This window comes from Molothrus aeneus, chromosome 19 (assembly GCF_037042795.1).
Source record: "Molothrus aeneus isolate 106 chromosome 19, BPBGC_Maene_1.0, whole genome shotgun sequence".
Classification (NCBI taxonomy): domain Eukaryota; kingdom Metazoa; phylum Chordata; class Aves; order Passeriformes; family Icteridae; genus Molothrus; species Molothrus aeneus.
In genome coordinates, this window is record NC_089664.1 from 5,406,314 (window position 1) to 5,428,171 (window position 21,858).

General features: G+C 47.4%; 1 protein-coding gene across 1 annotated transcript in view; it reads left to right on the top strand.

The window, feature by feature from the left end:
- COL27A1 (collagen type XXVII alpha 1 chain) overlaps nt 1–21,858 on the top strand; it is a 144,937-nt gene that overhangs the window by 65,493 nt on the left and 57,586 nt on the right. Inside the window, exons 14-25 of the mRNA XM_066562636.1 lie at nt 239–283; nt 2,441–2,494; nt 2,845–2,889; nt 7,443–7,496; nt 8,210–8,263; nt 8,408–8,461; nt 9,413–9,466; nt 9,776–9,829; nt 11,708–11,752; nt 12,417–12,470; nt 13,588–13,632; nt 19,202–19,255. Coding sequence (XP_066418733.1) covers nt 239–283; nt 2,441–2,494; nt 2,845–2,889; nt 7,443–7,496; nt 8,210–8,263; nt 8,408–8,461; nt 9,413–9,466; nt 9,776–9,829; nt 11,708–11,752; nt 12,417–12,470; nt 13,588–13,632; nt 19,202–19,255 — 612 coding nt within the window. The remainder of the gene's footprint in view (nt 1–238; nt 284–2,440; nt 2,495–2,844; nt 2,890–7,442; nt 7,497–8,209; nt 8,264–8,407; nt 8,462–9,412; nt 9,467–9,775; nt 9,830–11,707; nt 11,753–12,416; nt 12,471–13,587; nt 13,633–19,201; nt 19,256–21,858) is intronic.

Below are 21,858 nucleotides of genomic sequence, written 5' to 3' on the forward strand. Positions count from 1 at the left end.
AGTCAGCCCTGGGAATTACTGCCAAAAACAAGCAGCCTGTGTCTTCCCAGGATGTGCTCTCCTGAAAATGGAAGTTCTGGATTGCTTTGGAGGGGAAAGGGGCTGGGGATGGAAGGGGGAGGGATGGTCTTTTCCCTTCTTTTCCCTTCCCTCAAACCCCTGAAACACTAAGCTGCCTTTCAGTCTCTGCTTGTCTATAAAGTGCTCTGTAACCATGTGGGTTTGTCTTTCCTTTTAGGGAGAATTGGGAGCCCCAGGTCCTCCTGGAGTCCTTGGACTCATTGTAAGTACAAAAACAAATGGAGATCTGGCTTGTCGGGCTTTAACCCTTTCAGCCTGCCTAACTGCACACAGATTTTCTTCTTCCTGTGAGCAGGATGACTGTTTGCATGGGGGAGCTGTGGCATCTGGGGAGAGAGGGGGTTTCCTGGTGGATTCGGAGGTGGAGGAGGGCAAACCCTTTCCAAGCAAAAGGAAACAGATTGGAAGTCTGTTGTTAGTGTCTTTTTTTTTTTTTCATGGTAACATGCCCTTTTGATAGCACTTGCCAGGGTTTTTCTTCAGAGATGCAGCATTCATTCCACACCAGGATCTCTTAAAAAGCAAGTCCCTGTCAGCAGTGACCTCAGGGACACACAGTTCTTGTTCACTGGGGAGTTTGAGGGCAGGAACAGTCAGTCCTCTGGGTAGACAGGAATTTTAAAAGCACTTTCACCATCCCATCACTAATCCAGGTAATTTTACTCAGCCAAATTCCACCCTTCATTACCACTTTTCCCCCAGCAGGAGATAAATGGCTGTAAGGATGGGTGGCAGCTCCTCCAGCTGAACTTAGTGTGGTTTATTTTTAGGTCTCAGTACTTGTTTTAGGTTATTCCCTTCCATGCACATAAATTGGTAGGCTCTGTTACTACTACAGCATTCTTTCATAATGATTCCTCCTCAGCTGTGACAAACCATGGAAACTTGACTTGCAAGGAATGGTTAAAACCTTCCCCTTTTGCCTTTCCATAGCTTAAATTACAGGAGTGTGTGTCAGCTTAGATCAAGGCCTCCATTGCACTAGGCATTGCACAAACCCAGAAATCTCACATTCCTGGAAGGAACAGCAGGGAATCTGGTGGAACACCCATCTTGGAGATGGGGGATTGGGGCAGAGGTGGATTCAAAGGAAGGTTTTCCATGGAACCAGGAACTAGCTCTGCTTCCCTTCATTAGTGGAGATGAAAGTAGCTACTTTAGCCATAGCAGCAGAAAGGATGTGCTCCTGTCAAAAAACTGGAAGATGAAGATTGCTATTTAAAACAATACCATTGAAGGCATTCTTGCTTTTGGAAAGATTTCTCTTTTCCTTGTAGCCATTATCTCACAGATATTGTGTTTGTTAGAAAGTGTAAGGCCAGAGATGGCAAATGTCATCATGATCCTTCTAGAGATGATGGAGTCAGAAGCTCCCGTCCACACTTGCCCAGCCAAACTTCAAACTGAGATTCAGGTCAAGCTGAGTCAGATTTTGTGTCCCAGGGTAAGATGCAGCTCCTGAATTCAGACTGCTGAAGCATCTCTAGTGGGACAGACCAAGAGTGACCTCCTCAGTCCTCCTGGGGAGAAGGGAGCACATCCATCCTGCCCTGTCCTCCCTGTGGAGGACAGCTCCAGCTCCTTCCCCAGGGTGTGCACGCACTGCAGGGCCTGGAGAAGGTGACACATGGCCCTTGCCACCTGCAGCCACCCCAGGGACCAGCCAGGCTCTGCTCACACACTCTGCAGAGTTTGGTTCACGGTGTAAGAGAGGCTGAAGAGCAGAATTAGGTGTAACTAAAGCCTCTTGCTCTCCTAATTAACCATGTGGGCAGAGCTCTAAGTAAATGCATTTCCACAAGCAGTCTTTATGCTGGGAGCTATGAAAAGGGCTCTGTTGGGGTGGCTGCAGCCCAGCTCTCCCTGCGTGACCGCGGGCCCGGGGCTGAGGCTGGAGAATCGCTCCTTCAGGGAGCCTGCCCTGTTTATTTACACACTGAGGCCAGGCCAGGCACCCTGTCACTGCCTCTCTTCATGGCAGGGAGCAGCCAGAGCCCGTTTCAACACCAGCACTGAAGGGTTTCTGTTGTACATCACACATGGGTGCCCACAGCAGCCAGAGCTCTGCTGTCCTCCTGTGTTAGACTGCACACAGTGCCACGCTGACTTCTCACTGCAGCAGGATGAGACCCCTCTGTCCCCACCTCCTGCCTCTCCTCTCTTTTCTGTGAGTGCTGCATTTATTTAGGGGCTGTGTGCACATTCAAAGAGCCTTGACTCCTGCCAGGATGCTGCTGTTGGTATCAGTAGTGCATTCTTCAGGGATACTGAGGCTGGATATCAGAGGAATTTCACCCCACATGCAGGGTTCTGTTGGGTTTGCACCTAATGACTGTGGTAATTTTCTTTCTCTCACTAGGGTGACATGGGCCCTGTTGGACCAATTGGCTATCCAGGACCAAAAGGATTAAAGGTGAGGGGATCTCTGAGCTCTCTGAGCTCTCATCCCTCCGTGGCTGGGCTGAAGGTTGTTCTGTTCCTCCTTGGGGCAGAGGTGACTGTCCTGAGATAAAGGATGGGCAGCAGTGATGTTGGAAAAAACATTCCACTGGTGCTCTCAATGGAGAATTCCAGAAGCATTTTCCCACATGAAGAATGTGTGATGGAGCACACTTTGGGAGCAGTCTGGCATTGGACCTTGAGACTGTCCCAGGCCAGTGCTGTGGATGTGAGCCACCAGCCCCATCAGCAAACAGCAATGTTACTGACCCAAGCAAGTCTTCACCATGGCTCAACCTCACTCTGAACTTTCTGTTCTTTCAGGGGCTGATGGGGAACCCTGGAGAACATGGACTGAAAGGTGATAAGGTGATCTGAATACTCCCTTATTGCACTGTGTTTTAATTTTGCATGTGAAACCCCCTTTGTAGTTTCTTATTCAGCATTGTAGTGCTGGTTCCACCCTGGCCATCTATACCCCATCCTCTCACTCTCCCTCCATTCATGACACTCTAGTTTTGATTTTTCTTTCTTTGATATCTGCCCCATCCCCTTTTCCATGGAATATAGATAAGTTATGCTCAGATCCTCTTTGGAGCTCCCATCTCCCACTGATGATGACAGTAATGTACAATTACCTGGTGTTCCACTGTTTTTCTGTTATTTACATGATGGGATGGGGAGGAGATGATCCAACACTGACAGTGAGTTTGCATTAATGCATTTGGGAGAAAGATGTGGTGTGAAAAAGCAGCCCTGTATCAAACAAACCAGGTGGATCCCCTGGAAAAACTGTTGTGTGTTGGATACCTCTGCTCCTGTTCAAGGAGCCTCACCTCAGTTCAGCTTCCTACTGGGAGGAAATTGCCTTGTCCCAAACTGATATAAATCACTTTAGAAAAAGCAAAATGGAGAGGGGCCTTGATTGCAGTGATTTAGTGGTGCTGGCACAAAACCACACAGCTTCAGCTAAATCAGCATGAAGCTGTGTGTGTAAATGTCTCACTGTCACGAGAACCCTCCTCCTACAGATATTCAGCTCTAGGATTTATTTAGTCTGAAGGAGTGGGAGGTGCAGTTATTTATTGCTGGCTCTGATTGCTCAGGAGGGCAGTGGAAAATGACCATTAAGTGTATTCTCCTCCTCCTGTCGGATGTTTTATTCTCTTCTTAGATGTTTGCTTTTAGAGAATGATTTAGCTGCCCAAAACTGCACAGGGGGGAAATAGTGTCAAACCAGTGATTCAACTCTTCTTATACTATAGCAGCTCTTTGCCAGGACTCCTGTGTCTGCAATTTCCATTTCTCCCTTGTGCTGCTTTCCCACTTCTGTTGAGAGCAATGACAAGGCAAGAGAAGGGCTTTTTCTTTAGGACAAGCTTAAGGCATTGTAGCTGGTTTCTGGACTGAACCTCAGATCCTGGAGTCCACAGACTCCTCCATCCACTCCTTGGGAGAAATGGTTAAATATCTTAAAAATCACCAAGATCTAAATCATTGTTTAGCAAAATTAACCTTCCTGGACAGTTCAGTCTCCATCACTTTATAGAAACTGCTCTTTTAAGCCCAGTATTTCCCCAGCCACTGCTGTCACAGTAACCAAATGGTTCGTGGCTCTCTCTGGAGTTATCCTTACAATATTCCCAAGTGCAGAATTATCCATCCTCCCAACAATCCCATGCTCCTGAGGTACAGGAAACCTTTCCTTCCCCCCCAGCTGCCTCCCCCTGCCAGCTTCAGGCTGCAGTCATCCTGCCTTCCTGGGTTGATGAAGATTTAATTGGATGTCTGCAAGCTCCTATTAATCCCATCTGTCTTGGTCACATCCAAAACACGTGGCCTTGTACAGGTTGGGTTTTTTGTAGCTGAGGAAAACTCCCTTCAGTCAGCAGCAGTCAGATGGATGCTGGTAAAACCTGAGAACAGTGACAGGGCAGCTGGATAGTTGTGTAGACAGCAGGAATGTCACTGGATCTGCCACCTCAATCCACCTGGGAGAATGTCCTCACATCACATGGCCAGGTGTGAACCAGAATAAGGGACAGCATCTCGCTCCTCCAGCAAAAATCACATCCTTTTATCTAGAAGCTAGACAGGCAGACCCAGGTCATCCTTGTGTTTGCATTCCCGTGTTTTCATGGAGGCAAGGAGAGGGGGAAGAGAGGGAGAAGTGCAATTACTGTGTAACTCTGACATCAAGAGTGGCCTTGAGAAGGCCACGTGGGGTGATGAGTGCAGGGGAAAGGTGGAGGAAGCAGAGGAAATCCCAGCTACTTGTTCTCACAAAGGAGTTTTATGAATCAGGACATCTGTAACTTGTGGAGGACATGGCTCAGGCAAATACCTCTGGAGCTGTGTGGCGTTAGCTCCCTTTGCATTGCTAAGCAGGAAGTCTTGGGAACAGAGACTCCAGTTGAGGAAAATTGAGGGGATTTTGCACAACAACCTCCTCTGCATCCCCCAGACAGCAAACACATCCCACAGCTGTGCATTTGGTCCCTTCCCTTGTAGCCCCTCTCTGTTTGTGTTGGGTTACACAAGCCCTGGGGGTGTCTGAAGCTGCATTTCTTTTTATAGGTGAAACATGAAGCACAGGCAACATCCCATGGGCAGGGGCTGTTTGTAATTTCAGATCCTACATTCCTTTTCCTGCCCCGTGAACCAAGTCCTTGCAGGCCCATTTCGTCATCTCAGCATCTCAGTTTTTAATAACAAACATGCCTGACCTCTTTCCTCTGTAATTTTCCCCTCGTATTAAGGACACAGATCCCAAGTCCCAGTTCCAGGGCAGGTAAAAGGTGATGCCCCAGTGCTCAGTTCTGGTTTAAGAGATTGACAGCCATAGATGGACTGTTCATGCTGCGACATTTTGCTGTGCTATCACAATAACATGTGAACATCTGGTGTCAAGTCCAGCTCAGGTTAAGAGATGAGTTTTGTTTCCCTGCTTCCTTTTTGCCCTCCCTAATGACCATTTCTCAGAGCTGTTTGAAAACTGGCTTCACTGTCATGCCCCACTTTTCCTAAAGGTTGGAAACAAAAGTTTGTTCCTGCATTTTGCTATGCTCAGGAAACTCTTTTATTTTAGTAGTTATTACTTAGTGTCCAAGTATTTCTTGTGAAACAGTATTTCAATGGCCACTTGTACTCTCTGGGTAGAAAATTGCTTAATAAAAAATATAATCTTTCTTCTTTGACCCTCAGAACTGATGATAAAGCCAAATCTCAGAGCCAACCTGTCACTTCCAGAAAAGCTGTTTTCATGCTGCCTTCAGTCAGGAGCCAGAACTAAGTAGATTTCAGTGTTTTAAGCCTTGGACTACATAAAATAAGTCAAAAATTCAGAGAAGATGAGAGAAATCTGTGAAGAAGCTGGGTCACACAGTAGCTTTTTTACCATTTCTTTTCTATCTAATACTTGGGTTTCTTCCGAACTGAAGCTGTGTAAAGAGCTGATTGTTTCCATTTCGCATTGCCAAAGAAAAAAAATATGGAAAATAGTTCCGATGAAACAGAATGTTGGTTATTTTACTCAAATTAAAATATTTTAGGTTGAAAACCAAATCAGTAAAATCAATTTAACATTTTTAAGACCAACATTTTAATTTTGCTACGTAAAAGACTTGTTTTGAAGATGGTTCAGTGAAATGTTCCGGGAACATTTGCCAAAACATTTAAGCAAATTTAGCATGAATCCATGAAATGTTTCCATCATTGAATCTGCATAGTTCTTAATTATTTTTCTTCTGAAAAATTGTCTTTGAAAAGTTTTTGCTAACTCAAACCTGAACCATCCACAATTTGATTATCCCCTGCATGTTACTGAAGTAGTTGCAATTATTTCAGCTCTCTGATGGGTGACAGTGGGTGGTTTTTCTGGAGTGAAGTGGACTTTCTCTGACATCTCTCTGTGGACTTTGGCTCTGCTGCAGGACTCCATATGTCTTCCATGTGGGCTATGTTTAAACATATAGCCCTGGAGTGGCTCATTCCCTTGCTGGGGAGCCAAGTTCATGGGACAGAGTTCCTCAGCAGTTATTTTTGTTGGGTCTTGTCATTGTACCAAGTTATTGTAGTCATTCCTCCCTTGACTTCCCAAGTAGAATTTTCCTTTCTCTGCCCCATCATTGACTCATCCTTTGTTTAAGTAAATCACTAAACACGTGAGGCTGGAAGGGGCATCAGGAGGTGATTTGGTCCAGAGCTGCTCACAGCAGTGCTGAGAGCCAATGCAAGGTAGCCCACTGCTCCTTGGAAAACCTTCAGGGATATTTGGCTTCCACCCAGGGAGTCAGAATCTGTTATGTTGGTCCAACGAGGGACAGACAGACAGACAGCTTGGTGAGGAAATACTGTCAGTGATGGGCTCCCCATCCCAGTGAATACCAGCTGACCCCTCCCAGGGAATCTCAGCTCAGAGACTGGCAGTGAGGTACTACTAAAGCATTACCAGAGGTTGCTCTTGTTTTCTTATGAAAGAGGATTGATGTTTGATGTCAGGACTAGGATATGCTCACAGAAACCCTGAGGATTGTTTGCTTTTCTATAGAGCCTTGTGAGAGAAAAGGTTCATTCATTGAAAACTGAACTCTTCTGTTCAGCTGAATTTAACACTTCACCACCGCCATGGTGCCTGTTAGCCAGAGGAATGTGCTCTCTCTTCTTGCAGCTCCTATAGATACACAATGCTGGGGGGAATTCCTGGGTTTTGCTCTCCTGCAGTTTCCTTCCTCACCTTAGAATCAAGCTGGGAAATCCACACTTTGTTCAGGGTTGTTGCTGTGTTCAATGTGATCTGCAGCTTGCCAGCAGCTCAGTTCTGAGTGCAGCTGCTGTTGAGCCCTTTGCACCTCCTGAGCGCCAACCTGGGCATTTTGGCTGTTGCTGTTGCCTGTTTTAACTCTCTGGTGATGTGTACCCAGGGTGATCAGGGAAGAGCAGGTGTTCCAGGAGATATTGGCTTCCAAGGAGACAAGGTAATTGTTTTTCTTTTCTCCTTTGTTCTTCTCCCCTCACATAGCAGTGGCCACCAGTTATCTCAGTTCCTCCACTAGGAGCTGGAATTAGCTGCCTCCTGCTGTCAGGTTCCCCTGCTTGGATTGTTCCCATTTGGGGTATGCTGTGCCTTTCTAAAATCCATGTCAGAATATGGATTTTATAGTTACCATAGTAAAAGCAGTTCTGCAGGGTTTTTTTGTAGGAACTATGTCTCCTAGCAGAGGTTGGAAGTGATGGGATTGATGGGGATGTGTGTGAATGTGTGTGGTCCAGAAGCTGCAGACTCAGGAGATTTTGTCTGCCCAGTGCAGCAACTTAAACCCTGACCCAGGGAACCACTTAATGCTCTGTATAACTTCTGATCAAATGACTTCTCCCCTGTGATTTAATGTGATACTGCCTGTGGCTGACAAATGTTGCACATAGCCCTGTGCTGGAGCCTGCGTGGCTCTGAGCCACAGCCAACTGCAGCAGTTTGTGTTCTCTGGGGCTAAATTCAGGGCTGTCCTCAGGAACATCTCCCTGACATTAGTGCAGCTGCCCCAGCTCCATGCAGGGCTGAGCTCAGCCTTTAGGAGATGCTCCTCATTCTGCAGCAAAGCTGGAGCCTGGGGAATTTTTTTTTTTTTTTTTTTTTTTTCTTGATGCCTCATTGTGTTCTGAAAAAAATAAAAAAATGTGTCTCTCTCAGGGCAGCCAGGGTTTGCCTGGGGTCCCTGGGGCACGAGGGAAGGCAGGCCCCCTGGTAAGTAACCAAGCACCCTCTGCTCCCTCACCTCCCTTTCTAAGGTTCTGTGCCCAGCTGGAAAGACAGCTTGGCTGTTCCAAACAGGAAACCTGACAGCCAGCAGCCAGCTCACTTTTCCCCATGTTTTTCCAATTTCTGCAGGGAAAAGTCGGTGACAAAGGACCAGTTGGGTTTCCAGGACCACCTGGCCCTGAGGTATGTCCCACCACCTCCTTCTCACATCCTCCCAGCCTCAGCCTTCACTTCTTGCTGGGATATGAGGGCACATCAGCGGTGATGGGGTAGGAAGAATCAAGATGGGTTCATGACCCGTTCTACATCTTATGTAGATGAAATCCTGTTTTTTCCTTCCCCTTTTTTTCATAGATAAAATGAAGGAGTTTTTTTTCAGTTCTTCCCCCTCAAAACACCATTTAAAGTAGAAAATCCTCTTATTTCCCTTACGAAAAAAAGGTCACAGTGATACCTTAGAAGCAGGATGAGCTTCCACCAGCACACCAGCATTTTTCCCCTTCCTAAGTGACCAGACAAGGTCTGTAAGATGCTGGAGAGCCCCTTCCAGCACAACTGATGTCTGTTTTCCCCTCATCAGCGTTCTGGTATTTCACAGGGTCTGGAAGGGCTCTCAGCTGAGTGCTGCCACTTAGCAATCGTTCCTCTTTGTTGCTATTGGAAATAAGCAGGGATTCCTTTGTTTCCTGCTCGATGGGTGGGTGGCTGGGTGGGAAGGAGCCTTGCCAGGCTGACGGCAGCTAATGAGGGTGTCAGCACCTTTCCTAATTCCTCGCCTGCTTCCCTTTGTCGCCGAGGCTGCAGCTCCTTTCTGGGAGCACAGAGGTTATGAGCTGGCTCAGAAAGATTAATTAAAACCCAAATCGCTGCTTTTAGCTGTGTGATGACAGGGAGGCCCTCTCTGCAATAAATCTTGTAAGAGGATGGACCTAAAGGGAATTAGGGAAAGGCTGCTCTTCCATCAAACTGATGGTGCTGCTCCTTTGTGTCCCATTCCCTCCCAAAGCTGTGGTGGCCCCCACATGGACACTGCCAGCATGTAACACACCTTGTCCCTTGGCTTCTAACTCAACCTCTCACAGAGGCTGACACTGCCTGCAGAATTCCACCCTGACTGTTCCTCATTTCCTCCAGGGCTTCCCAGGTGACATTGGCCCACCAGGAGAAAACGGTCCTGAAGGTCTGAAGGTGAGTGGAGCAGAGACTGCAGCTCTGTGTGGGGTTGGAAGCAGCCAGGGAAAACAAAGTAGTGGGAAGGGGGGAAGAGAGAAAGCCCAGGAGATTCCTAAAGATTGTCCTGGCCAGCATCTCAGCTTGGTCTGTTTGGCTTGAGGTGCCTCCAAGTGCAGCGTTTTCTTTTCTTCAGATTTTTTTTTCTGTAACAAAATTGACATTGGATAATGTCCCATGGCTGTGAAAGAGACTTTCTCATTTTAATTGCCCTTCTGAGCTTATGTTTCTATTTTCTGAGTATCTTTTCCTTTGGCTCTTTCTCAGGGAAAGCCAGGAGCACGAGGTTTACCTGGGCCGAGAGGACTGCCTGGACAAGAGGTGAGTGTCCTCAGCTCAAAAGAGGTTTGATTTAAAGAACAATGCTGAATTTTCTAAATTAATGCATGGTGAAATAGTGTTTGGGGTTTAAAATGCTCTGGTCCCTCTCAATTTGGAAGCAGATGCTTATACTGAGTGATCAGAGACCTGCAGAAGAGGAGCTTCCTCTGAGCTGTGTGCTCTCCAAGGCCTGTGATCTCTGCCTCCAGCCACTGCTGGCATCTGCTGACCCTAAATTCTGCCTTGGCTTTGCTTTTAAAGCCTGTTCCCCACCCCCAGATGGGTGTTAGAGCCCTTTTCCCTGCGCATCCCCTTGCACAGACATGCCCTGGCCTGGCATCTGCTTTCTGCTCCTTTTAAGTGTGTTCCTTTTCAACCATGAGACCTGCAGACTCCGCTCTCTCACACGGAGAAACATCCCTCTGTAAAAAGAGGAGGAAATGGGAATTGCTGCTCTGCAGAAATTCATTTGCCCAGCACCTGAGAGCTTTCCCTCACTGCTTCACCTCAGAACCTGAAGCATCATTCCCCTTGCAGTCATTAGGAAGGGAACAATTGTCACTGATTTAATTGTACATGATGGGAGCAGCAGAGAATGTCTGGGTTGCCTGTTTATCCTGTTGTAACTCCAGTGACATTGGTGTAATTTCCTCTCACTCAGGCCAGTGTAAGCTGTTTGTCCAGAGTCACGAGACATTGTGTAAATAATACTGAGCACATGCATGGGCAGGAGCTCGTTTTAATAGCACTAATAATTCTTAACTTTTTCTGGGAACTCTTCTGCTTGTTCTCTAAATGGGATTAATGCAAATTAGCTCATTTATTTGCAGTGAAATAGGGGGGGAAAAAAAAATATTCCAGCCAAAATACAAAGGGAATCGAAGCCCTGCATTCCAGGTTCAGGCAGGCGTGACCAAGCTGCCTTCAATTTGCTCTAGTTAGTGAGTGTAAAAGTGAGCCCAAAGACATGGACATGGAGTTTGGTGTGAGCTGTGCTGCAGGGCTCAGAGTGTGCAGCAGAGCACAGCACTGTGCTCTCACCACTGTGCTCACCCAGGGCACTGGGTCAGGGCTCTGAATTGAATTAGATCCCTCTGGAAATGGGGCGTATTGTGGGTGGCTTGTCTGTGCCCTTGGAGCTGGGTTCCTGACCCCCAGTCCCACCCTCAGCCTGCCAGTGCCCCTTCATTACCAGGGCTGCCCACCAAAATGAGAGCAGCCAGGCTGGGGCTGCCAAGGGCGCTTTTAATTCTTCTCTTGGCAGTTGGGTTTAGACACTTGAGATAATTTTTGTGAAGCTTAATTGAAGGTCTCTTAGAAACTGTAGATCTGATCCTATCACATTAGAAATTGGTGTGGAGCCAAGGGAGAGGAGCGAGTCCAAATGCTGTGTGAGATTTTGTGATAGCTCCATTCTGCAGCATGTGTAGTCCCAGCTGAAAGCAAAAGGGAAACGTTCATACAGTTGCCAAGTGGTTCTGTGGGAAATTTTGGAGCATGCTTTTTTGGGGGGAAGAGAGAAAAAGAGAACTCTATAGCATTCACATCCCTGCCAAATCAAATGAAGCAGAGTTATGGCAGCATGTCCGGGGTACCCCAGTGGCCAAATCCAGCTCATCATAGACCAAATCAACTGGTGTTCCCTTGGTCAGGTTTTGGATGGCTTTTACTGGCAGGGCTTGACTTGAGATCTTTTTTCCCTGAGAAACCTCAGAGGCTGCTCTAAGATAGAAAAGGACTCAGCTGTTAAAATGTGACAGCTGAACACACAGCCTGTGTTTAACTGCTGCTCATACTGCAGGCATTTCATTCTTGCTGCATGGTGAGTCCAAATTTTGTCACTTCTTTGCCTTTTATTTTAATTTCTTTTCACCTCAGGGAGATGAAGGCCCCTTAGGACCGCCAGGAGTCCCTGGTCCAGAGGTAGGTTCCATTCATTTATTCACTCAGTTATTACCAGCTCTGATGACCTTGCAATGGGATTGTAGTTAAATTCTCAAAAAGCTTCCACCCTCCTGGTTTGGGAAGTTAATCTGCCCTGCTATGAATTATTGTCTTGTCCAGGGCTTGATTGATTGCTTGATCCAGGATGGCTGAAAGTCCAGGAAGTGCCTTGCACAGGGTGTTGAGTTTATGACTTTCCTGGAGTCTCAAACCTTGAAAAACCCTCTAATGTTTAAACAGTTCATCCTCAAGATAAATGACGTTGATTGGACACCATCTCCATAACCAGCCCTTGTGTTTCTTCCTTGATTTATAGTATTTTTCAATGAGTAGAGGAAAAAGAAAAAAAAAAAGACTGGATAGTCAGAGAGAGTCCTTTTGACCTCTGTGATGTATCACAGAAACACAGTTAGAAGAAACAAAAAGAACATTATCATATCTGTGAGCTTGCCAGCTCAGGATTTTGTAATGGGTCTGTACATAATTGTCACCTCAGGATAGTAAAGTATCCCAAAAATTGGTAATAGGTGGACCAGAAAATGAATGTTTTATCTTTATCTTTTATTTTACAAGCATGTAAGCAGCACCTGTGAGCAAAGCAGCTGCAAGCTTTTGATGTTTATGGTTTTTCCATGTATTTCAGGGTCGGTCTGGTCGGAAGGGATTTCCAGGAACACCTGGTCCCAATGGTCCAAAGGTAAGAAAAGAGTTTGTTCCTGATCAGGAAAGCAGTGGGTAGAAGGGAGGAAAGGAAGAGGGAAATGTCTTTTCTCACCTTTACCACTCTCCCAAGCATTCATTCCAGAGAGAGCAAGAGGACTGAGGGTTCCTCTTTTTCTCAGAATTTTGGGGTCTTAGCTTCTGCTTCTTTCTTCAAAAAGAATGATGGTGCATTTTTTAAGCTATTATAAACAAATGTGTTCCTCTTTTGATATTAACCAACTTCTCCCTCCATCATCACTTCATTTTCCATTGCTTCTCCATGGTTTTGTTCTAAAACAATGCACATCATTCCTATCTTTGCTGCCTAATTATCAGCAGGAGCCATCCCAGGGCAATGCACTCCACAAACCCACATTCGAAAGGAAAGAGAAAACCCAACAAAAACAACCTCTTCAAACAGTAAATAGCAAAAATGTGCTCTGGCAGCACATCTGGAGTATCTGCCTACTGAGAAAATACAGCTGCTGTCCTGGAGACACTGCTGGTTACTGGTGAGCCTGGCTGGCCCATGCAGGGCACTCTGACTGCCTTCTCCTTCTGCTTTCTCCTTCACCCCTCATCATCTTCATGCTCTGAACTCCTTCTTCCTGCACTGGGATTTATCTCACATAGGTTCTTGCTGTGGTTTTCCCGTGGAGGCTCCATGTGACTGTAGAGTGTGCCTGTCTGAGGTTTTACAACAACAGAATCAGGGGACAGCATTGCCTGGGAATATTTGGGTTGTCTTTTCTTCTTATGCTTTGTAAAACTTTGGGATAAAGTAACAAGGACTAGGCTGGGCCTATACCATAGATATCTTATGTTTCACTGTGATTCTCTGAAAGTTATTTTACTACAGCAGGACCAGCTTTTGGGGCATTTCACTCCAGAACAGCAAATGTTTGCTCCATGTAGTATTCTTACTTTGGATAAGTAAGAAAGTTCTTTCTTCCTCCAAGTCACAGTTGGTTTTGTAAGATGTTGTTTCTCACAGATTTTCTCCAATTCACACTTTGCAGCCCAAATAATGGGTGTGCAAAGAGCCAGGCTGTGCCCAGGGTCTGGCTGGCAGTGCCCAGTAACCCATGTGCCCTTGTCTCCTTGTCCTGCAGGGTGAGCCAGGAAACCGTGGCCGACCAGGGAAAGTTGGTGAGCAGGTAAATTCCTCATTTCCCTTGTCTCCTTGATGATCTCCTCTGTACAACGTGTCCTGGGTGCCCAGAGGGCCGGCAGAGGGCAGTGGCCAGGGACTTCTGGCCACCTCAAAGCTGCCCTCAAAGCAGCCCTGGTGCTCCAGGTTCCAGGTTTTATGGACAGGATTCTCTGCTTTGGGTGCTATGTTGCTTTCACTTGCCCTGGAGAGTAGAGGAGATAGCATCTGAAGAAACCAGACCCTGGGGAAGAGAGACACTGAGCTGCATTTTGTTGTAATTCCATGGAGAACATTCTGCTGGCATAACCCAGGACATGCACGATCCCTGTAGGCTTTGGGGGAACCACAGGCATCAAGGAAAAAGCAACCATTGTTCCCACATCTCTGTCATTGAAACCAACAAACTTGTCCACCAACAACCCTGAAAGTGAAGCCACAGAGCCTCCAACAAATTCTGTGTGTTCCTGCATGACCACACCAAAGTGGCTGTGGCAGCTAGCCCTGGCACTGTGGGTGCTGCTTCCCACCACTGCTGTCCTTCCCAACACTTTCCCTGCTGGATGGTCAGCTTGGTTTGGTTTAGCTTGTCAGCCTCTCTGGCTCTTCTTCAGGTCACTTCTTCCAAGGGTTTCTGACCAAGCAAGTCTACAAAAGTCAAGGTGGATCCTTTTCAGTACCAGCAGCCTGATACCAGCCTCTGCATCTATCAGAGGTGGTTACTTCTCTTTGGAAATTAGAGCCATTTCTGTGTTATGGTTGTTAATTTGCTCCTTGAAGAGCAACTACTGAAGGAGCAAAGTTCCCCACATCTGAGTTCTACTTGCAGCTTTATCAGATTCTGCACAATCTCAGGCAACACATTCCAGTGCTTTGTGCCTCAGTTTCCCCTTCTGTGGAAGGTGTGAGACAGCCCTGAGCAGAGCTTAGCCCAGGGCCTCCTGTTCTGAAGCGGCACCTGTGGACACTGTTAAAAATGAATATTTAGAAGTGCTTTGAGATCCTTAACCAGACATTGTCCTTGAAGGGCAAAGCATCATTAGGATTATTATTCTTTAACTTCCCTCAGGACTGACCTTGGATGAGAACTGTAGGCACTGTTCATCGAAAAGAAAACACAGCTGGCCTCTGCTGACACTGAAACCAGCACAGTGGTAGGAAAGCTGCCTGTGTTATTCTTAGGCAATTAGTCTCTGTCTAGAAATATCACCCAGAAAATTTCCATTTCTGAACCAGTCAAGTAATTAGAACGAAAATGTCTCACCAGAGTAATGAGAAATAACCTCCTCTCCCCTCACATCTCCATTGAACGATGCTGGAGCGTTGGGGTTTCCTTCCTCCCTCCACTTTAACTTCAGCAGTTGGTGCTGGGGCTGGGTTGGATTTTTGCAGAGCCCTTGGCACTGAAGACACCATAACCTCACCCTCTTTTCTCTTGTGGAGACCCTGATGTTTTCTATTCCACAGTAAGGGTGGAAAACATCACACTTCTCAGTCCTGCTGCTCTGCCTGACAAATGGTTTCTCTCTGAGTAGAAAATCTCAGCATAACAGCATGAGAAGAGACCAGCCATCCATCTCATTGGAGATTTCTCCCCTTTCTTAGGGACATCTGTTTAGGAAAACATGGGAGTTTCTGTGAGGTTTTCGGTGATACTTGAGCTCTCCTTGAAAAATGAGGTTTTAAGGCACAGGGCAGCCCCTGATGCGTTGTTTTTCCATTGCAAGGACACAGACTGGGGAAGATCATTCATGAGATGCTTGTTGTCTCCCTGTGCTGGAAGGATTCCAGCTGCCAGGCGCCCCAGTACCCTGGAAATGTGTGGGTTAACCCTTCCTTGCCTGGAGATGGAGTCAGAAGGATATGAAGAGGAATACGAGGCCTCTGGCCAGGGAAGCCACCAGCCTTCCTGTCCCCGAGCTGGGGAGTGCACAGCAGGAGAATGTCACCAAAATGTCCATGCTGAAGGTCAGAGAGCGCTGTGGGAGAAGCAGCACCCTGCAGCAGGCAGGAAGGTGCTGCCATCCCAGGGAGCCCCTGCTTGGCACTAGAAAATGCCAGTGAAGAGTTGTGCCAGCTGAAAGAGGCTCCAATTGCCTCATATCCTCAATGGGATTGGGAGGTGCTGTCACAGCAGGAGCAGCTGTTTGAGTCCCTTCCCCTGGACAAGAAGTGACAGCCCTGCTCACTCACAGGGCTGTGTCAAGGTCAGCCATGTACCCATCACTCTGTGCTGGGAAGGGCAGCCAAGGCCCTTCTCTTCTCCTTTAAGGTCAAAGTATTTTGTCTCAATATGAGCATTCTAAGATCATTTGTCAAAGGACACCAGCACCATCTCCTTCATGTCTTTCCCCTTCCAAAGGAGAGGGGCTATGATGTCAGGTTTGCAGGTGGGGACGTCCTGGTTGTCTTGGCCAAGGTCAAGAGGGTCACCAAGAACGGAACAGGAACTGCCCTGGTGTTTCCCACATGTCAGCACTGCTCCTTTCCAGCCCTTCACCTTCTCCTCCAGGGCGTCTCTGACCTCCAGGCATCTCAGTCAGGGATTTTCAGGCACTGTGGTGTTTCGACAGCACCTCTCCACCTTCCCTTCCCTCACTCCCAGGATGGTGGAAACCCAACCCAGCACGAGGGCTGGGCTGAGCCCGGTGCACAGAGGGTTAAACCACATGGCCGTTCTTTGCGGGTCAGAGCGTCCTCCTGTCTATAAACCGCGATATTTACTGTTTTACTTTCCCTTTCTTTCATCTGAATGGGAGGATTGTACATTTACTCCCTCCCGTCCCTTCCCTTTGTGCCTGGTTTGTTTTGTTTTGAGTTCTGGTGAACCAGTCAAACACAGAGGCCGCCATCAGTTCCCGCTGGGAGCCACCAGCGGGCCCGTCCCTGGGAGACCCTGCTCATGCTGGGCTGCTTCTCCCTCCCAAATGGGCTCTGATTTATGCAAGCCTTCAGTGCTGACTTGCTCTCTGTTGGTGGAGCCAAGAGGGGGGGCTTAATTATGACAGGGCTGGACAATAAATGGGGAAAGCAAGACAGGAGTTAGGAATTACAACCCACCAGTCCCCCCTCCTTTCCTTGCCCCCACCCCTCCCCTCCACAAGCCCCCAGCAACTTTTTAACAATCTCCATCCCTTTTCCGCCATGCCCTTGGCTGGGGAGTACAGCAGACTGAATCACGAGCGACATGCTGAACTCCTGTCTAATATAAATGTTTTACATTCTTTCCTGTATAGTGTGGGCCTTTATCCGGGCAGCCACTGCTGCTGGGACTTCACGTGCATCATTACACACACTGCCCAGAGCCCTGCTTGGTGCAGGCCCTCTTTTCAACCCTGGGAACCTGAGAAAAATATGTTGTGCCACAGCCATTTTAGTGTAATGACCACAATTTGTGTCTGTTTTGATTAAATATTTGCCATTGGCAGCTCTTTTGGTTCTTAAAACCTAAATCTTTCTGTCTTAAGACCTAAATCTCCTCGCCTTTAGTGTCTATCCCATTTTGGCCAGTGAAGAGCATCATTACCCAATCTTCCCCTGCTTTTTTCTTATACTCCTGATAAGTTACTGAGATTTATTTGGCATAGACATATCTATCTCAATTTGTGTCTGCTTGCAGACACAGCAATGTCGGTTAATTTAGCCCAGAGCAGACAGTGCTGGCTGCAAACACTGCAGAGCTACTGTGCTGGAAGCTACAAGGTCCCAGCTCTGCATCCCACGTTCACAACCATGGGATGCTCCTCTCACGTGGGGAGCAGTGACATCTTCCCCTGTGCAGTCCTACAGTGCACCAGCACAGGCAGAATTCTCACTGGGTTTGGGCTGAGATGTTGGCTATGCTCTCCTTCCATCCCATCTGTGCAGCAGGACCAGTGTTGGCCATGCCAGCAGGTTTCTCCCCAAGCTGCCATAACAAGGAGCACATCTGTGACAGTAAGGGGTGGTGTCAGGAGGGTGTTGGGGGCTCTTGGTGTGCCCAGATCCCTGCAAACCCCTCTGCAAAGCACCAGCCTGAGAAGCATCTCCAGAACACCTGGCTTCAGGAACCAGATTCCTGAGAGGCTTTTTAGGGTGGATGCTGGCATGGACAGTGGGTCTGAAGATTGGCCTTCAAGCCTGAGCTTGGACATGCAGCACCCCTTGGAAGGGAGTTTGAAACAGTCTTGCTCTGAATGGGACCAACACTTTCTGCAGAGCAGGGATCCCTCTTCTGCAGGGACTGCCCTAAGGAACCAGAAATTTCTTAAAGACCATATTCCCAGGAGAGAGAGAAAGAGTTTTGTGGTTTTCCAAGAAATTGGAAATGAACAAGAGACATATTCCTTCTTCCTTTGTTGTCTATTTTTGCCTAGCAATGCATTTCCCTGTTGCATCTCATTGCTTTGCCATTCTCTGCCATAACATTTGCCTTCTTCGTGGCCTTGGGCTATTGGAAAAATTCAGGAACTGGATGCAGTTGCGTACCCGCTCTTGTGTCTTACTGAAAGGACAATTGATCCAGCAGCCTTCAGCAATGCCACCCAGTGGCAACCTTGCATAGGCAGATGTTGCAGAGTTTTCTGCTCTCCAGCTGATTCCTGCACTGGGCAATCTGTGCTGAGTCCAGCTCTGCTTGCCACGGGTGTCTGGTCAGTGCAGCCTGGCCACGATGACAACCTTGTGCTCCAGGACTGCCTCAGCTTCAGACACAAATGCCATTTTTAAGCAAAGACCACTTCAGAAAGGCTGGTGACACCCCTACAGGATGTGTGGAGCTTTTCTGTTTGTAGCTGTCATCCCATGGCTAATTGGTATTTCCATCATGGCACAGAGGAGACGAGTGCCTGCAGTGGCAGAGGGGACAGCCCCTTGCATCTCCAGAGCCAGAAACCACTGGAGCTGGTAGGGAGGTTGCTTTTTCTTAATTCTCAGGAATCTTCTCTTGAGATTGCATCTGTTTCCATCTTCCTAATTAAAAGCAGCTCTGTTTGCCTCTTCGTTATCCCGAACATTGTTAAACCCTGAGCTTAGACCGGAGGTTTGTTCCAAGATGGTTTCTGAGTGGTGTGCGAGATCCACTGCCCTGCTGGCCTCTCTGGCTGCAGGAACCTTTATTTCCTACTGGCATCCCACCAACACAACACTATCCAGGGCAAAATTAGTCTGCACAAAGGGCTGAGGCAGCTTGGATTAACCCAGAAGAAGCCTACCCAGTCCAGCTGCTAAAATGATGGTGGGTCTCTGTCTCTGTGCAACCCAGGAGCTCCTGGGGAAGCTGTTTTGGGGAAAGCTCACGGAACAAAGCCACGCTATGGACTCAGCCTTCCTTCCTTCACTCATCCACTGCTCTGTGTGTTGTGGTTCTTGCAGATCCTGGTGCTGCTGTTCCAGCTGGCCCCTAAAGCAGAACCAGCTGTGGAGTTAGACATTCCCATGGCCGGGAGCAACTCCATCCGCTCTGGTAGCCAGTAGGAATTACTGAGCATTAGATGAGGGATGCTGTGCTATTGCAACCAGCAAGGTGGACCAAAGGAACTGTTTACTTTCTCAGCAAATAAAAACTGAAAATTAGCTGTGCTCTTCTCTTTCCTCAGGGTCTCATGGGTTTCATTGGTCCGGTGGGGGAGCCTGGAATAGCAGGAGAAAAGGTAATATTGCTTGCAATGAAATCTTTGTTGTAATTTTTGCAGGATAGGAAGGCTGGGGTGGGAGAAGGGTTGTGGAGATTTAAGTTGTGATGTGAGTGCCACACCCAGCTGGGAATGAGGCACGTCCAGGGTTTCTGAGCTAGACTAGGACCAGGCCAAAATCATCCACTTCTCATTCAGGAATTAACATGCGCTGCCCTCCAGGGAGATACTGTCAAATATTCTTTGAAAAATTAACTTTCCCCATTCATAATATGCCAGGGAATTTGTATTTAATAGTCAGCTCTGGTTTTTATAGGAATGAGAGATCCATCAGCCCTGTATTGCTGGTCATGGGAGGAGTCCATGGGATTGAGGTTACAGATTTCTGCTGAGCAGTCCTCTGGATTGCCAGGGGGCCATGCAGGACCAGAGCTGAGCCTGCATTGAACAGAAGGTCTGAGCAATTTCTCAGGTGTACAAGAGTGCAGCCACCCATCTGAGCTGGTCCAAATATTTCCCTTTTTATCTGGTGAGGACCATCCCATCTGGCTGCCCTGATTGCTTTGGGCACACTCAGGGCTGGTGCCCTCTTGTGTACACTACAGACACAAACCTCTTCCAGGGGAATAAAAAGGGCTTTATTTCACATAAAAACCTAAAAGGACGTTAATTTGTTTTCTATTAGAGTGTAAACTTTCATTCAGAGGCAGCTCCCAAAGACAAATCATCTGTGTCACTCATTGTACCTCACTCGCACGCTGCTGGTTTTCATTGGTGCTTTAATTATTCACAGTGCGGCCGTAAAGATAGCGAGGAGCATAAAACGATGCATTCCACACATCAGTGCTCTCTTTCTCACTTTTATTGCTTCAAGCCCTGTCCTCTGGGTAATGATGTAAAGACTCTGTGACAGTTATACTGTGTTTGTTGCAGATCCATTTTATTGTCTGTCCACAGCAGCCTTTGGAAAGGCCTTTCTGTCCTGTGGGCCCCAGTGGGGCAGTAGCAGAGTCAGTCTCAGTCCAAGCTGTCAAGGCTCACAAGAACTAAAAAGAGTGACATGATGTGGGCTGTGTTTTAGAGAATAAAGAGTGATGTGTCCAGGGTGGTTACACAGAAAATTGGTGCCTGAGTGAGCTGTCTCATTGGCAGCTGCAGCCCTGAATTGAATGAAGAATAAGGTGTTTGCTGTGCAGGAGATGTGGGAAGATCTTTTCCTCCATTCCATTAAGTTCAAATTTGTCCCTGTGCTTTCCATGCCAAAGCCTTGACCACATGAAGTCTCCTCGGGTTCCAGATCAGCTCTGTAATGTGATGATGTTACATCAATGTCAAGGCAAACCCAGGCTGTCCTTTGAAAATCTGCCCTTGGAGATCCTCAGCACAGCTGGGGTTTCCATCAGGCTTCTCTACCAGGACAAATTTAGGGATGACAGAAATAGCTATCATCAAATCAAAACCTCAACCAGGCCTCCAGTTGGCATAGTATCCTACAGCTTACTACGCTCTTATGAGCTAAATGAAGTGGGAAATATGCTTTCATTAGACATAGCTGAGTCAGCAATCTCCATCCTGAGAGCTGCAAAAGTTAAGACTGAAGCCAGTAGAATCCAAAGATTATCAAAGAGAACAATACAGTTAATACACACTTAATAAAATCCATCCATTCAGGGAGAAAAAAATCCGTACATTGGTTTGCAAGGGCCAGCTGGTGACAACACAAACTCTGGGGTTTGTTTTTAATAAGCTCCTTAGAGCCCAGAAAATATTTCCCCTTACACTTTTTGCTGTTGGAAGGTAGGTCAGATTTTGGGCGTAAACTAATTGGCAGCGTTTGCTAAATCCTCCTTCCTCATCCCCCTGAGCATACAAACCTAACACACCTAATTCCCAGTGCACCCCTGGGGCTGCAGGGAGACTACAGGTAATTGTGTGGGAACTGCCACTGTCTCCTGAAGGAGCTGTTGATGTCCCCCTGCTAAAGCCACACCTTTGTGTCATCCTCACATCAGCAGGTTGTGGTGGTGCTGGTGGGGCTTGACCCTCTTGTCTCCTACTTTTGGGTCAAGGACGTGTTCAAGGAAAGTGAGATGGTCTGCATGAGGGGATAAAGAAGACTTTTGCAATGTGATGTTTTGGTACATCAAGTTCTTTAACTGCTTGTTTTAGAAGGGATCCTATCTTTGAGGTGGGCTGGGGAGTCATCCAGCCCTGAGCCCCTCATAAATCAGACCTCCAGGTTGTTGTTGCTGGCACTGTGGTCTCAGTATGAGCCAGAGGACAGGGAGTTCCTCCAAAGCACCCACAGTCTCCTCTGCAAGCACCAGGCAGCATCTCTGGTTTTTTCCAGCTGGATTCCCTGCTCTCAGCAGGGTCTTGTGACAGCAGATTTCTAATCCATGGCTCTGAAAATGCCAGCACGTGCAGGGATTGTGGTACTGCAGAACAGGCATGTCATGCCTTGGGTGGGCAGGGCTGGAGATTTCCTTGGGTTCAGCCCTAGCACTGTTTGGAATTGAAAGTGATGTGCCTGTTTCCTTCATACTTTGGTGCTTTTGATGGCAACAGTAAAGTCCCCTCTCTTGGGATGTGGAGGATTAATTCCTGCAATTCTTCCATTA